At 38.4% G+C, this 18,284-nt stretch overlaps 1 protein-coding gene across 1 annotated transcript in view; it reads left to right on the forward strand.

Moving 5' to 3' along the window:
- The window catches only part of Hsdl2 (Hydroxysteroid dehydrogenase like 2), a 190,458-nt gene that overhangs the window by 154,257 nt on the left and 17,917 nt on the right, over window positions 1–18,284 (forward strand). Inside the window, exon 7 of the mRNA XM_067142200.2 lies at window positions 12,589–12,717. Within this exon, the coding sequence (XP_066998301.2) occupies window positions 12,589–12,717 (129 nt within the window). The remainder of the gene's footprint in view (window positions 1–12,588; window positions 12,718–18,284) is intronic.

Below are 18,284 nucleotides of genomic sequence, written 5' to 3' on the forward strand. Positions count from 1 at the left end.
CATAGGCCATTACAATGACGTCAGTGTTCTTGTCAGAATACAATATTAACCAACTAGAATATCACGGTTAAAAGCAATGCTATCATATGAAAGGCTCGATCAGATGAAAAATGGCAAATATTCTCGCTTTTCACGAACAGTGTTACGCTGGCATTTTAACATTGTTAAATTCCAGACCTGGAATGACCCAGCCACAGACAGTGGTAAACACTGCTCTGTCATTTTCCATTTAGTGTGCGCACTCATCATTCATATCAGCGCTTCAAAGCAGGCAGGGATCGAATAGCTGGAATACCAGAATGATCTAGTGTGTCACATTAGCTATCAGAGCATGTATGAACTAGAGGAATGGCATGTTAAAAAGGAAAGTTTTCTAACTCCCCAGCTACTTCCTGCCAATATTCAAGCGGGCTGTTCTACTCAGGACGCAGCAGTAATCCCATCTATCGGAGATGAGTGGCAGCAGAAGAGACAAAGCACATCGCAATAAACAGTAGTCAATATAATGTTGTTGTTGATCAATTTTATGGGCTTCCGATATTGTAGGTCTTCACATTTAGTTTTCTGCTGACTGTGATATTACAGCATCTAATGTAAAGGTAGTCCTTCTTCCCCTTTTCATGTCTGACTCCATGGCCAAATGGTTAGCGTGCTGGCCTTCGGTCATAGGGGTCCCGGGTTCGATTCCCGGCAGGGTCGGGAATTTTAACTATCATTATTTATTTTCTGTGGCATGGTGGCTGGGTGTATGTGTCGTCTTCAGGATCACTTCATCCTCATCACGATGTGCAGGTCGCCTACGAGCGTCAAATCGAAAGACCACCTCTCGAACCGAACATGTCCTCAAGTTCATGAACCGAACTCGCTTATGTGTGTTGTCTCACAAACCATGTTCGTGGTGAAAGACTAAATTCATTAATATCTTTGTTATCATAGCTGGTACATTAAACCTGTGTAAGACATACATGATCTGAAATTGTATTCTTTATATTTATTTTGTATTTATTGATCGGACCACTAAAAAAATCGATATTTGAGACTTAATTTTTATGCCTTCCCCTAAATCTACCATTTCACTCAATGTGAATAAAATTATTTATAGCCTTAAGTGTAGCAGTTTATTCCCTGCTTAACATATCGATTTTCATTGAATTCTGTAAATTTCATTGTCTTGTGATGCGTGTTCAGACAGAGATGACAGAAAATTAAAAACTGCATTTCCTTCTTACTGTGGACTTGACGGATACAGAAATAACATTATTTTTTTTAAATTCAGAGCAATGTACAGACAAAACTCTTATTATATATTTACATACATTCAAAACAAATTGCCGCAATTATTAACAGTGTGATGCCTCACAGAAGACTTTTCCCAGGAAACATGGTAACATGAGACTTTTAAGAATTAAATTGTGTGTCATTTTTTAAAAATTGAACTAATTTAGGCCAGAGAAACTGGGAACAGGAGGAGGTGTTACAGAGGATTAAATTAAAAGGGATTTTAAGACCAGTAGCTGACCCTGAATTTAAATATAATCCATCAAACAACCACTGTTTTGTTGTAACACTTCTTTGTCGCAGTCCATACCAGTTCTATAGCATTGATAAATGAGTGATTTGGAGGAAGTCTTAGGACAGTATGGCTTTCATTGCATACCATCTCCACTATAATGTTGCTGTACCTCTTTAGACCCTCAGCGATGAAGATCATTTGAATGCTGCCTTACCCAGAGGTTGGAGGTGTTTCAGGTGTGAGTGCTGAAAAATGCAGCAATCTCTTCAAAAATTCACTGTTACAACAGTATAGCTCAGATTATTTTGAAACGTTTACACTAGAGACGCAAAAGACCAGGCAAGTTGGCCGTGCGGTTAGATGCGCACGGCTGCGAGCTTCCATCTGGGAGATTGTGGGTTCGAATCCCACTGTCGGCAGCCCTGAAGATGGTTTTCCGTGGTTTCCCATTTTCACACCAAGCAAGTGTTGGGGCTGTACCTTAATTAAGGCCACGGCGTCCTTCCAACTCCTAGGCCTTTCCTATCACAGCGTCGCCATACGACCTATCTGTGTCGGTGCGACGTAAAACCACTAGCAAAAAAAGACAGACTCAAAAGAATGTAGTTTACATTCATTGACTTTACCTTATAATCTGCTAATGGAGAAAAGACCTTCCACATTTCATACGCAATGAAAGTGACATTCTTGTATTTGCATAGGTTGTTTCACAACGCAATGAAAACTAGAGTAATCGGTGCCTTAGAAACATTGAGCAGAAGAACTGGAAACAATAGTTCAAAGATTCATTTAGCACAACTTCCAGGTTAATGGAACAATTAGGTCATGAGGAAGAGGTTATGTACATTGGCATGTTATGTCATCCGTTACTGGGTCACGCACATTATGCGCTCCCATTCCTTATGTTGTGCATCCACTGTCACTTTGCTCAGTTCAGTCTGGTGTGCTGTTATCGTCTGATTTATTCAAAGTTAATTACTTCTCTTTCATTCAAACAGCACTGTGCAATGCTTCTGCGCCACACAGTATAGTATTTCAAAGTGACAGTGAGTCAAGTAATTACGAGTTAAGAGGTTTCAAGGTGTTGAAAGAATTACAGAAATCCTCACCAGATGATGTCTATCAGTGAGATCATCATGATTTATACTATCAATCTATATAAGGAAATGCTGTTTAATGATACATATATCCACTAGAATGCAGAAGAAATTTAAGCCTATATGCCCTCAAATGGAAAAAGGTCAGACCATTTCAAACTCTTTAGAAAGAAAAAAGAAACGCTGATTTGGGCCGATTCATACATACAAGGAAGGCAGAGACTGTCACCTTCATAGATACACCATTTCCATCTCGACAATGTTAAAACTTTACAAGCTAGAACAAAATGAAATTAGGCCTACAGGGGTCTATGCCATGCGAGGGGGTTGACAGAATATGGAAAAAAGGAGGTGTATACAAAGAATGGAGGTTTGGGTATCAGAGACTTCAGTTCATACCTTACCTTTTTAAGCTCATCTTTTGCCGCATTTTCTGGTATGGACACTCTGTTCAGCCTCAACCGTGACTGTAAATTCAAAGAAAATTTAAAATTAAATTTGGTATCATTAAATATCATTCAGTAAAAAAAATTCCATATTGTGCAATAACCACTAATTGTCTGGCTCCATGACTAAACGGTTAGTGTGTTGGCCTTTGGTTCAAGGGTTCCCGGGTTCGATTCCCGGTCGGGTCATTAGTTAATTCCTATGGCTCGGGGGCTGGGTGTTTTTGACATTTTTGGCATTAGATTTCATCTTAGATAGGGCCCCATCCTTACAGATGCATAGGTCACCTATGCGGCATCAAATCGAAAGACCTGCACCAGGCGCCTCCGGAGGTCGCGCGCCATTTTTATTAGTATTATTACCACTAATTGATCCTTGCTCCATATTGTTATTGGTTGCTGCACCATAAGATTACAGTGGTATGCTTCATTATCCATCCGGATGACACAGGGTCCTATATTTCTTAATCTTACGATTAATTGTGTTTCCTCCCACATCTGAAATTGTGGCTATTCATAGCACCATGGTAGTCCTGTTTTCCCTTAAAATTTATTGCAAATACTAAATCAGTACTTGCAAGAATTCTGAGATTTAACCTTAAGTTATTTGTCCTAAAAGTGTACTCCCTAAAAATATCAATCACCTTCTTCAGGTATATTAATAGACTAAAATTGAGTTTTGTGTTAAATGACTAAAAAAGATGTCTAATTTTAAGTGAAAGAAATTTAAATGCAGCAAAGTCTCCCAAAGATGAAGTAATCAAATTAATTTTATTTTGTACAATTTGCTTTACATCACGCCTACACAGATTCTTACGGCGATGATGGGATAGGAGAGGTTTAGGAGTGGGAAGGAATCGGCCTTGGCCTTAATTAAGGTACAGCATTTTCCTGGTGTGAAAATGGGAAACCACGGAGAACCATCTTCAGGGCTGCCGACAGTAGGGTTTGAACCCTCTTATCTCCCAAATGCAAGCTCACAGCTGCCGCTACCCTAACTACATGGCCACTTGCTTGGTAATCAAATTACTAACCTATGCTAAAATTTGTTATGAATGTACTTCACTAATTATATGTACTTCTAAAACAAAAACAAAAAAGAACATCTGTCCTACATTCTGGATGACCACAAGGTTCCAGAAGAAAGTATTACAAATACAAATACCTAAAATTACATTCCCCATTTATAATCTAATGGCAAAATATTTTTACCCCTCAAGCCGGGATTTTAATTTCCCTCGCTCGAGCTTCTTGGCAGTAATTGACTGTAAATGTCCAAGCAACAGCTATGTTACAGTACTACAAACAAATACAGTAGAGACAATTCGCAAGTGGCGCTCCTAGTGGCATGACCCGCAAATTCGCACTAAGTTCAAATATCAATGGAAATGCATATACAGAAATGGATAAATAAATTATGTCTAGAAAGAAAGTGTTATTAAAATACTAACTTCAAAGTTGGTCAAGCAATTCCGGATAAACAAATGAAGAATTATTTAACAGGTTATTATTTAAAGACTGAAATTAGACATAATCAAGATGTGAAATGGACTACTGTGAAAGGGCTTGATCTTTCATTTATGCATGACTTTTTTAGCTTTAGAATTCCTGCCTGAACTTATACGGCTAGATTTGTCTTTTATCTCATTTAAAAAACATTGTATCATCACATTAAGACGCTTGTCAATAAAAGTATTGGTACATTCCTTACACACACGATTCAATGAATTAACATTTAAGAGCTGGACAATTTTCCTCTTAGTTTGAAGCCTACCAACAGAAAGAAAATCTATAAATTTAGCCTCAAAAACATTCAAAATTTCCCTATAAGCAACACTCGCCATTACATTAGGGTAAAGCAAATTTGCGTCATCTTTTTGTTTCAACAAAATATGTACATTTCTTAAGTCACCCATATTTTCTTCAATGCTTGACAACGCATTACGGCATTCCAAATGGGGTAACTTGGGACACAAGCAGCCACACACATATGCATTTTTCTGAATTAAATCAAAAACCACAGATTGTACCTACAACACATCGGTATTGAAGGTTAACTGCTGCACTATACAATAAAATAAGTTTATTGTATTTTAAGCCAGTTAAAATATGAGTCGCGCAGGTCAGAAATTTAGGAAGTACTATAAAAATCTCGTGTCACTTGAAGAATATATATGCAAAAACAATATTTACTAACATTTTCTTGTCACGGAGGAAACGGAAGAAAGACCGCGGATCCTTCTGCACTTCATAGATACTGCAGCCAAACACAGCACATATCTTTCCACTCATGTTGAGAGGAGATATACAGGAATAACACACGCTACTGTTTACTTATGTCAACTTACTGCAAATGCATAAACATTGCCAAAAACTTCACAAACAAATACACATGCTCTTATGACAGAATCATTAACTCCGGTCACTCCGCTAGACAGAGCTCTAATCGCTGTCCCTCGATATCTCGCAGTGTTGCGTATTGTCTCTACTGTATTTGCTACAAATAAACATTTATATCTCAACTTTTGCACGTAAATAACCCAAATTTTGAGGAGATACACACCACCAATAGACACTTTGTTAGAAAAAAGGTAAAAAAGAAATTTTAAGCGCGGCCAGTATCCAGTATTACATATTAAAAGTTTCATTTTGGTTCCATATTGTTGTCACTAAACATGTACAAATGCAAATGTAAAAGATCCACCAATTCAATACACTATATATTCAGATAAAAGATATTACATGGCAGCAAGTACTAGTGCATGTTTCGTCCAATTAGTGGACATCTTTAACTAATACCATCAGTACTAAACCGTTAACACTAAAATATTAACAACAATGGATTTAAAATCTGTGGGGAAACTAGTTCATGGCTCGTTAAAATCTTAAACTAAACATCAAATTAAAGTACGAATAGAAAGTGCATCTATCAAGTCATAAAATCACACATATTCTGGTAACCTAATCACCAAAGTCTTAAAATTGTTCTTTGCTGTGTTGATACACAAGGTGTTGATGTGTTGAGGTCCAAATTATGTGTCGCATTTAACAAAGTGTATAAAAAAAATTAAAATTAGGATGTACATCCTCCTCTGGCATGGATTAGTCTTATTTTATGTTGTGGTGAACTTCAACAGGGAACCATTGAACCTTTTGAATATTGAGGTCTTGCTATTAACAACTCACATAACACGTAAAACGTTGACACTTCACTGGCAAGACACTTCCATTTTTATCATCATTATCGTCACCGTTTACAATCGCTTTCACCAGTGTGAAATTTACTACCACTATTAAATACTGTAATATCACTGTTACCTGGTTCATCTAAATATTTTTGTTATTCAGACGTAAGTTTAAACAACTTGCTTGGACCTGCCACAGGGCGAGTTGGCAGTGCGGTTAGGGGCGCGCAGCTGTGACCTCACATCCGGGAGATAGTGGGTTCAAATCCCACTGTCGGCAGCCCTGAAGATGGTTTTCCATGGTTTCCCGTTTTCACACCAGGCAAATCCTGGGCCTGTACCTTACTTAAGGCCATGGCCGCTTCCTTCCCATTCCTAGGCCTTTCCTTACCCATCGTTGCCATACGACCTATCTGTGTTTGTGCGACGTAAAGCAAAATAGCAAAAACAAAAAACAAAAAATAGACCTGCCATACTTTTACTTGAAACAACAGCAGTCGGCTACATGAAACCAAAACGTATTTCATCTCAAAGTTCAGTTCTAGGCCGAGAAAATACACGCAACAGTAAAGAGCTGAGTCTCAAGGTATCATGTGTCATGTAGTACTAAGAAATGTCAAGAGATGGCAGAGCTAGCCTGTTTTAGAACAGGTGATGCATTCGGCGTGACAGTCACATGCATTCACTGATAGATAAGACTACCGCTTGCGTAACACTCACGTGCTCCCAGCTTGTGGTTAAAGGGTGTCATACAAATGGTAGTGCAAAATATTTAGTGAATCTTTCAAAATATCGGTACAGATGTCATCGATCTCATTTTCAGTGATGCCGATTTCTTTCAGGGTGGCTATCACGTGCTTGAAAGCTGTTCCAAGAGAAGACTCTTTACCGCCAATGTCTTTGTGTTCAGGTTATAACTCACTGAAGTGAGGTATGCATGGTTGGTAGATAGCCTTCTTCCCCTTGTCAATGTGAACTGCTTGCTGGTTGTCCTGTTCCATTTGCACCGTTGGTTTAAAATCAGTCCTTGTTTTTCCGTCATGTTAAAACAGGTTATATCTGCTTGGCGATTACTGCCAACCTCTGCAGCACAGAGCGCACTCTATGATGAAGAGAGTTTCTCAACAATTCACCTTTAGGACACATCCCCAGCACATGACCAACATCTCTGGTTCTCCACACCCTGGGTGTCTGCACAGTGTTGGGTGTTGGTTCTTTCCAGGTACCACTCTCACTCTTGTGATGTTGCAGGTCATCTTGATGCAATTAGCCCATTGGGAGCACGATAACTCTTTCCTACTGTTCACCCACGAATTAGTCTTGAGATGTTGCCCTTAAACTCTTTCCCTTTTATGAGGGAGTTTACACCATGCTTCATAAAATCGTTTCCTCATCTCATTTCAAATCCAGCACCTGGACTTTGATGTATCCTCATTGAATGGAATGTCCAGATATTGCAATATGTTTTCTTTTTCCGTCTGAAGCTCTTTGCAGGTGGTCAAATGGTCATTAACTCGGAACATCCTTTGAGGAATGTTGAACTGCTGTCTATGCGCTTCCCACTCAGCCTTAAATAAACCCAGCCTTCAAACATTACTGGTTGCATATTGCACTCATCTAATCAAGTCAATTAAGATAAAACATTTGCTTTAATAAATATTAAATTTTATTGCAGCCAGTATGGCAAATTTCAGTCCAAACTCGGCGGCCAAATTTTAAACACCTCCCTGGTAGAGCTTTTAAGCTAGCCAAGTCTCCAAAGGTCACGTTTTGTTTTGATCATAAAAGTATTATCTTTGAAAAGACAGCACTCAACGTCCGGCTCACCTGCAGGGGAAAGCTGCCATAAGGAAGCAACCATGAGAAACATCCTTGTGGACAGTTGAGAAAGGAACAGGAATTAGAGAATGGAGATCAAAACAAGCATACACAACACCTCTTATTCATCTTGGAATCATCCAGATAGAAGAATATCAAAAACCACTGAGCCAATCTGAATGTGCAGATTTATCTGTTTTAAAAGCCGCAGTCTAGAATAGTCAGATGATATAGATGTTGATTCCCATAGGGAACCAGAAATATTTGTCCTGAATGAGTAAATTTATAATACCAGTATAAATGGTCCGTTATTGGACATAATAAATTTTCCAGCTAACTCATTCCTCGTTGCCAGCGTTTCGCCCCAGTGTGCTAAGTTGGGCTCATCAGTTGGTAAATAGCACACCCACCAAGACGCATGGCTAGTGCATACCGTGGAGGCCACTGCGTGGGCTACTGATGGCCAGGCAGGCATCAATTTTTGGTAATGAGACAGTCTCATAATGCAACTAGGCATGCCTGCTAGGCGAGACAGTAGAAAAACATCAAAATACTAAGTAAAAGACCAATGTGTTTGTAACTACTCATACTTTTCCTGTGTTTATTCTAAAGTTGTTTTTTTAAATTTGAAAATGTAGGTTTCTAGCGTAGACATTCACCCTTCACGTGCTGTTTTTGACAGAGGAAATTATCATCTCGGGTGTAAAACAACCTATATGGATTATGAAACGGACCCTACACGGTCAGTAATACTGATCAGTAATACGGAGTCAATAATACTGATATTACACATCAGTGGTCAATATTTTAATTCAGTACTTGTGCACTTGTTGATCATTGCGTTATTCCATCAAAATTGATCATAACAGATGTGTATCTATTATATTAGCACTCTGTGCAAAACGCAGCGTTAAACGTAAACGATGGATTAAAGATTGGCTTAAAAAATGAGAAGAGTATTTTCATGTGAAGTTACTGAGGGAAATACTATCCCAATGCAGAATATTATCAGAACTACCTCCGAATGTGTGAGGGTACTTTTGAGAAATTACTTGCAATGGTAGAGCCTGTTCTATAAGGAAGAATACACTGATGCAGACCTGTTGATCAATGGCAGAGAGATTAGTAGCGACATTGAGGTATCTTGAAACTGAAAGAAATTTTGAAGTTTTCTGCTATAATGTCACTAGTTTCTATCAGTACGGCAGTTGTAGAAACATGAAGTATTGTGCTACATTCTGCATAAGAACGTAATGTTAAGACATTCATTATAAAAACTCATTACGAATAAACAATGCTTGTTTTTTTTTTATAAAGAACAGACGTTATATAACATCAGGGCTATACTTTATTTAATAATCTATCAGCTTGTGGAAATCTTAACAACAAATGTTCCATCTTTACAATACTGTAATCATCTATATTAATAAGACTACATTGACCTATATTGGTGATACGTGTTTCGTCCTCTTATGGTGACATCTTCAGTCACACACAAAATCATTGGAAATATGGTAAGGACACATTAAAATTAGTGAATAAAAAGTCTATGAATCTTGTGATGCATATTTCAATGTACTGCGCATTATAAATATTGTGCTTAACTTAAATTCATGCGTAGAAAAATAACAAATCTGAATGGTGTTTTCTAATGGAGTTCCAACAGTTACGGATCATTGAAGTCAAATTAATATTATTTATACAAATTATTCAAAGGCATTTGATAAGATGTTCTTATTTTCTAAAAAAAATTGTTGTAAGGCTTGTTCTACCATATGCTGGAGTTACTTAAATCAAATATTATCATTTAGAAACAGTTTATATCTTATAAGGAATGTGAATCCTCATACTATACACAGAAATTCAAAATAACCCCGAGATGGATATCCTATATCAGCATTCCTGTAATAAGTTTTAAAAGCTTTTGCATTGAAGTTGTTCCATGAAATTGATCATGCTTGTAAAGCAGGTGGAAAGATAGCCCTATCAGTGTTATCATATAATCTTGGGTGTTTGAAATGTTCATAATAACATAAACTTCAATACCTCCAAGGTGTGGGGGAGGTGGTAATTATTTATTAAGGAAAAATACACCAGAATCTTTCCCTCTACAGTAAGGGATGCATCAAAAACTAGTTTTGTCTTTATATTGTAAGTTGAGTTTTGTGGTTCACCTTCTGTACTGATCATTGTATGTAAAACATCTACCTAGCCCAAAGCAACAATTCTAGTAAAGTGAGTAAAATGAGAGAAATGCACCCTAAAAATGAAACCTCGGCAGCTATTTTTATTGAAATATATCACCAATGTTTCATAATTTCAGTGTCCGGCTCCATACCTAAATGGTTAGCATGCCCTCCTTCGGTCACAGGGGTCCCGGGTTCAATTCCCGGCAGGGTCAGGAATTTTAACCATCATTGGTTAATTCAGCTAGCATGGGGGCTGCGTGTATGTGTCGTCTTCATCATCTCCTCATGACGACGTGCAGGTCGTCTACGGGCGTCAAATCAAAAGACTTGCACGTGTGAGCCGAACATGTCCTCGGACACTCCCGGCACTAAAAGCCATACACCATTTCATTTATAATTTCAGTAATTGTGATTAACAAGATATTAAAATAATACACACTATCTCTAAAGAAATAGGAACACAAATATTTATTTGGAAGTAAACAATCACTCTCTCTAAGTTAGATCTGTCATTATGGTAGCATGTTCCAGTGTTGTAAGGGCAGATATTGGGTAGAAGTTACATCAATCAGTGCTGAGCAAGATGATGTAATGCATGTCTAGAAGAGTGTTTCAGTAGACTGTTCAGTTTGTTTTAGTATATTTATTGTACTATAAACATACAAAGAAGGAAATGTTTTAATGATCCAAAGATATTTTGTTCTATTTGTGGAAGTTTTATGATCACAACACAGAGACAAATGTTGCTTCAGAACTTCTAGCTTCAAGGCTGAAAGAGAAGAACCTGCTTGCTCCAGGAATGTATGTAACAGTTTATAGACATTGACAGAAAGATTTAGAATAGTATTTTAATCAAGAAGACTGTGCTGTATATTGCACTGACATTCCAGACCTTTTAATTAAGTTGGAGCTGAGTTTAAAATAGTTGAATGGAGGCTCTTCAATTATTCAAGCAAGAGAAGTTTTAAAAGTGTGTTGCTACACAATGGTAACATTCTGGCATCAGGCACAGTTGCTCATTCAGTCCATCTTAAACATGTGGCAATCTTGAACTGCTACTCGAAAGAGTAAGTTACAAGGAACATTATTGGGTGAACTGTGGTGACTTGAAGGTTTTGTGTATGGTATTACGACAATAAAAGGGTTACACAAAGTATCCATGTTACATTTGTGAATGGAACAGCTAGGATAGAAACAAGAAACACACTGATACCAAGTTCCAAGAACATTGTGATGAAGAGTATAGAAGGTCCCAACAAAATTCTGTTATCCCCCTTGCATATTAAATTGGGATTAAGGAAGCAATTCACAATTTACTAAGGCATTGGATAAAAGTGGTAGTTGTTTTAAGTACTTAATCAACAAGTTCCCTGCACTCTCAGAGGGAAAGGTCAAAGAAGGATTCTTTGTAGAGCCGCAGATCTGAGAACTTCTTAAAGATGAACATTCTGAAGCAAGTATGACTCCTGCAGAAAGGGAAGCTTGGATGGACTTCAAAGAAGTTGTTCGTAAGTGCTTGGGAAATTTGCTAGAAAAATATGAAGCCTGAGGATAAAACATTGAGTCTGAAAGTACATTTTCTTCACACACATCGAGACTCCTTTCCAGAAAACCTTGAACTAGTGAGTGAAGAACAGGGAGAGTGGTTTCACCAAGACATTAAGGACATTGAAAGGTGGTACCAGGGGCAATGGATACATCCATGATGACCAACTATTGTTGGTTGCTAAAGTGTGATGATCCTGCTAGAGTGCATAAGAGAAAAAGTGGTACAAAAAGCTTTCCATCCAAGCAACAATGGTTCTATTGAATGATCATACACTTGAACACAAAACGGTTTTAAATCCTTTTTCCGTTGAAATGTATGTGTTACAATATATCTTAAGTTAATGTGTTTATTATTTTCATGTTCTATATTGTGTCTGCTATAAGGAATCAATACAATGCAATCAATTTCTGTTCTTTATATTATGATTGATGTGTATTGCAAATTTTCAGTTAAAGCTTATTGTAAAGATTTCTTTTATATGTAGCTTCTAAAAACTAGATGTGATACAGGAAAATGGGAACCATTTCTCTAATACATACCCTTTGAATTTACAAAATCAGTTACTGAATCCACAAAAGGTCTGAAAAAAAATTTTTAGACCTCTGATATTTGCAATTTACAGCAAAAAACTATCATAAATCCATTTATTTACTTATCACTTTGATTGTTGATCAGAAATATAAAGAAATCCTTCAGTTTTTGTTTGTGTAACTGCCCTTAATATTAAATACTATTTCATGGCCGAGATATGCAACATTGAAAATATGATTGGTTTGTTTGTTTGATTGTAGGAGATGTATCTGGCAAGTGGTTCATTGATCTGAAAAATGGCAGAGGATCTGCTGGGAAAGGTGAACCACCTTGCCCTGCTGATGCAACTCTAGAGATGACTTCGCAGCACTTCACCGAGATGTTTACTGGTAATCTATACACATGGCTATTTTCAGTACAGTTCTTGAGTCGGCACTTAAATGATTTAGTAATCTTGATATGACCCTGAGGCAGAAACCTTTCCTTTCTTGAGCATCAGTCCTTTGATGCCACATTCCTTCTACCCCATCCATCTTCTAAGCCTCACAGCAAGACATCCTTCTTCCCAACCTATGCCTGGCTGCAGCTACAAATACCAACCAGTAGATATCAACACTGGATACCACAAGAGACCGTACTGGTACAAAATAATAAGAAGAGAGCTTGGTGCCTCTGAAAAGACTCCCCTAACCTCTATATATATTCTCTCCTCAGTCTTCATTAACACGTTAACATCTGCTGCCACACAACGTTTATGGTCAGAAGAAACTACAAGTCTCAGATAGAATAGTCACTGAAGAAGTTGGGAGCCATCCCAAGCACTACTGGAGTCTCGTCAGCAGAAGAGAAAGACAGAATAGATACCTAGTGTGAGGCGTGATGATACAACAGCAAATGGAACCAATCATCATGAACTATTCAAGAGGTATTTCTTCTCCAACTTCTCCACTCCACAAAACCAACCACACCCTTGTGTTGATATAGTTTCAAACAGATCCCTATCGAGAATAATCAACACACCAAGTGAAATTCAAAACTTTCTGCAAACTCTTTGTACCAGTAAAGCAACCAGTCCTGATGTTATAGGTACTCTTATCTTGAAAAAGTACTGCCAGCAGCCTTTGTACCCTTTTTCCTAAATTATTTAATAGGTGTTTTGCAGTAGGCTATTTTCCTATGAACTGAAAACAGGCAAATTTTATTCTACTACTTAAAGCAGGTTACAACTTACAGGTTACTTCTTATTGACCAATTTATATTCCCACACTATCCTTTATCTTTGAAAAATATTATACACCAATGTCTCCTGCCTGACCTTCACCCTATTCTATAGCTTAACCAACAAGCATGGTTTCCTACCAGGGCTGTCCTATCTATCAAGTTTGCCCACTCTACATAATTTTGTATCACATGCCATTGCAGCTAAATCACAGCTGGATATCTGCTATGTAAACATTTCAAAAGCTTTTGAATCTGTAGATTATACCCTGCTACTCCATTAGCTCTCCAAACAGTTCAATATACAAAGCAGTCTTCTGACTTTTCTTACTGGCTTCTTACATAACCGTTGGCAGAGAGTAGTAATATCAGGCACATCATCCTCACGGTTAATGTATCCACAAAGACGCACACGAAATGCTGTCATTTCGTACAGTTATTTATACACATCTATTTACAAATTAAACACACACATAACCTTAATCACTGCTGTCACAAACAAAACAATCACATCATAAACCACCATTTTGACAATTGCTTATCACTGCACATGGAGATTGCAACCTTAAAATACAGTTGAAACAGATGACTGCTTAAAAGCATGTCACAACACATGGTCACAAATACAGTAGAACCTCGATAATTCGAAATCGGTTAATTCAAAATCCCGCCTGATTCGAAGAAGCTCTCGTTCCCGGAAACATGAGATAAGGTTTTGCATGTTATTTAAATTGTTTAATTCGAAATACGGATAATTCGTAATTCGAAGTACAATGTCGGCCCTATTACCGAAATTCAGACTTTTAATTCAAAACTTCCTTCACATTTTAAAACAATAGTATGTTACAGAGTAATTTAAATTCAAAATTTATTTGCATCTTGATAGAAAACATCTTCCGGAGTGTGCAGGAGTAGCTTTCTGCACTTTCACACACTTTGGTGTGTATACAGTGTGCTTCATAATTGCGAATTTCGAGTGAAATTGGAATTCAACCTTTTAAGGAACGCTGTAATATCACGCAACAGACAGTGTGCGGAGAAACAGAATCCACGAACACTGTCGATGCCAACAGTTGACAAAAAAGCATGGCTCATTTAATCAATTCGTAGGCACCGAACAATATTGTCATTGCCGATGAAACTGCATTGCTTTCTTTTAATGCCGAGTCCAAACGGTCTTATGGTTTTAAAGGAGAAAGTGCCAGCCAGGAAATCGTGCATGGGTGAGGGTCATTGTACTGTGTTGCAATGCTCAGGGAAGCGAGAGAATTCCTCCCCTCGTCATAGGAAAGTTTGATAATCTGAGACCTGTATAGAATCTCTATGATGTGGAAAGTGTTTGTAGAATATATTATTTGTAAACCATTTTTTTGGTATACTTACTGTATGATGTGGAGTGTTGTGGTAAAATATTTTATTTGCATTCCATTTAGCTACCCAACCTGTATGGTGTAAAATATTTTGTAGTATGTTTTATTTGTATTCCCTTTATCTACTTAAGTAACTACTAGAACAGTCCAGAAAAGGTTGTGACACAGACTTTTAGAACGGGGTGTGTTGGCTCCTGTCGGTTGTGGATTCTAGAAATATGTCCTTACTAATTCTGGAAAATGGAAAGTTCGCTATTGGTGTCTGTATATGTTCGGGAATATTGGTATAAACATCGCGATGTTTGGAAGTTGCCTTGTAATGTTGATTTCGGAAAATAATTTTTTGAAAACAAGAGATCACCATTGATTTTCTGGAAACCCGCAACCTTCACACCTCTATGGCCTTTGGTAGCTTTCCCAGCCCCGTTCCACGTTCCTTGTTTATAGTCGTGTAGTTGCCCAACCTGATATTTGTTCGTGTGTATTAGGCACAGTTCATCTGATGTTTGTTGCGTGTCTAAGGCTTAAGGTACCGTGTAATTTGATTTATTTTCCTACCTTTCTACTGTGTATCGTGTAACCGCTGAAAGACCGGTTACATAATCCACAATGTTTTAAGGGCGTCGGACACTTTCCGTGCAAGTATAAGGCATCTAAAAATGCAAACGGTAGGTTAATCCAAAACATAATGCATTTGCGCAGGGGAACCAGCATAATTTATCCTCATCTTTGAATCGTGTGATTTTTTTTCTTTTGTTGCGTGAGGTTATGCTTGTCAGTGCTTTATCAAAGTGCATTATTTGAACATTGTAAATGCACCTTGTTGGATACATTTCAGAAATAGTTTATTCCATGGCATTTGAAAGGTTTGAACGGTGAATCACGGTGATTGCATGCATTAATGGGTCTTAGAATACTTTGTGACGGGGCAAGTGTTTACACTTCCAAAGTACGAGAGAAGTGCCATGACAAGAATTCGTACGAAGATAGAGTGACTGATTGTGTTGTGCAGAAGGAAGCGAAAGACTTTCTACCCTCGTCATAGGAATGTTCAATTAGCCATGATGTTTTAAGGGCATCGGGTGGCCTACTTTCTGTGCAAGTACAGGGCATCTGAAAGGCATACAGTACAGTAATCCCATGAATAAAGCTCTTGCACATGGGAGCCAGCATAGATTTCTCCTCATCTTTGAATTGTGGTTTTTTCTTTCTTTTGTTGCGAGAGGTTATGTTTGTCAGTGAGTTATCCAAGTGCATTATTTGAATACTCTAAATGCACCTTACTGGATGTTTTTGGAATTTTTTTTTCCATGGCGTTTGAAGGTTTTTTTCCTAGTTGTTTTACGTCGCACCGACACAGATAGGTCTTATGGCGACGATGGGACAGGAAAGGGCTAGGAATGGGAAGGAAGCGGCCGTGGCCTTAATTAAGGTACAGCCCCAGCATTTGCCTGGTGTGAAAATGGGAAACCACGGAAAACCCTTTTCAGGGCTGCCGACAGTGGGGTTCGAACCTACTATCTCCCGAATACTGGATACTGGCCGCACTTCAGCGACTGCAGCTATCGAGCTCGGTATTTGAAGAGTTTAAACTGTGAATCATCGTAACTGCATGGAGTAACGGGCCTTAGAATATTTTGTAACACAGCAAGGATTGGCACTTCTGAAGTACAAATTGGCGGTTAATTCGAAATCATGTCATTCGAAGTCCGATTTTGTAGTCCCAACGACTTTGAATTAACAAGGTTTTACTGTATAACCTTTTAACTCATAACTCTACTGAGCAATAACTCGTCTCTACCATCAAGATCGCCTCCTCATATGTGCCTGGCCAGGCTTCTAGAAAGATACGTTACAGAAAATACCTTCTCAAAAATTCTAGAGTGCTTATTACATAGATATAGCGTACAGAACATTCTCCATCATTCTCGTCTACCCAGTACCATTCTGGAAGTTACACTGTGTTCCACAATTTTGTAGTGGATTACAAATTATATATACAGGTAAAAATAAATTATATACAGGTTCTTACATTAATTGAACTGATATAAATGTCTGTATACAGGGCATGTTTCATGACGTAACCTCACAAACAACGCGATCGTATAGTATGTACATATGATGTAATAATAATACAAATACTAACTGGATGTAACACTTCATAGCCGCACATTACAAATAATAATAATAATAATAATAGTAATTCGAGATCGACACTTGCATTATTCACCCATGGGTGAGAGAATATTGTTTTCAAGTTATATCTGTTTATCACACTTGCGTCATTACCCTCCCTATAACTTGAAACAGTTTCCACACTTTGTCATACTCATCGACTTTGCCTTGGATATAGATTTTATCTTCTTTCTTCCTTGATGTCGCTGGATGTGCTCTTCTCCTCTTGACTAGCTTGTGCCGTGTTGGTGGTCGGGGTTGCCTCGCTGCCAACCTCTTCCTCGATATGATATAGATGTTGATTCCCATAGGGAATGTGAAATATTTGTTCCGAATGAGTAAATTTATAATACCAATATAAATGGTCCGTCCAACTGATGAGCCCAGCCTAGCACACGGGGGCGAAACGCTGGCAACCAGGAATGGGTTAGCTGGAAAATTTATAATGTCCAATAATGGACTATTTATATTGGTATTATAAATTTACTCATTCAGGACAAATATTTTAAGTTCCCTATGGGAATCAACATCTATACCATCTTCCTAGATAGTCGATGCGTTCTCCTCACTATGACCAGATTGTGCTCTGTCATTAGTAGCCTCTTCTCCAGGCTTACTCTGTATGCGCAGCGGTTGGGTGACTCGCCACAACTCCGATGTTTGGACCTTGACAGGAGGGTTGGTCTTTAGTAAGTAGACCCCATGGCCCAGCTGTTTATCCACCTAGACCAACCCACTTAGGTGCAAGACCTGCGTGAAACCCTCTAAACTTATTGCTGACTGGGTGGTTACATCGCAATACTTGTTGGCTTGGTAGGAAGATCTGGGTCTCTTCGAGATCTTGAACCTTGGCCTGGGTAAGGGATCTCTTCTCAGCCAAAGGTTGCTTCTCCTTGATGTTCTGCTGCTGCTGCCACTCTGCCAGGGAAACTGCTGCATCATCTTGACCCGAAGTGGGTGGTGGACGAATCTCCCAATCCCTGGTGCCGTATAGCTGTTGACCAAGGAACAGCTCTGCTGGCGAATAGCTGGTGACACGGTTGATACGTTGTTGCAGGGCAGAGAGTGACTGCGGTATCTGACGCTCCTACAGTCGATGTTCTTTGTCTATCAGGTGGAACCGTAGCATCGTTTTCAGCTCCTGGTTTTGTTGTTCTGTTGGATTGTCCCTTGGGTTGTAGATAGGGGTGGTC

This window comes from Anabrus simplex, chromosome 2 (assembly GCF_040414725.1).
Source record: "Anabrus simplex isolate iqAnaSimp1 chromosome 2, ASM4041472v1, whole genome shotgun sequence".
Lineage (NCBI taxonomy): Eukaryota > Metazoa > Arthropoda > Insecta > Orthoptera > Tettigoniidae > Anabrus > Anabrus simplex.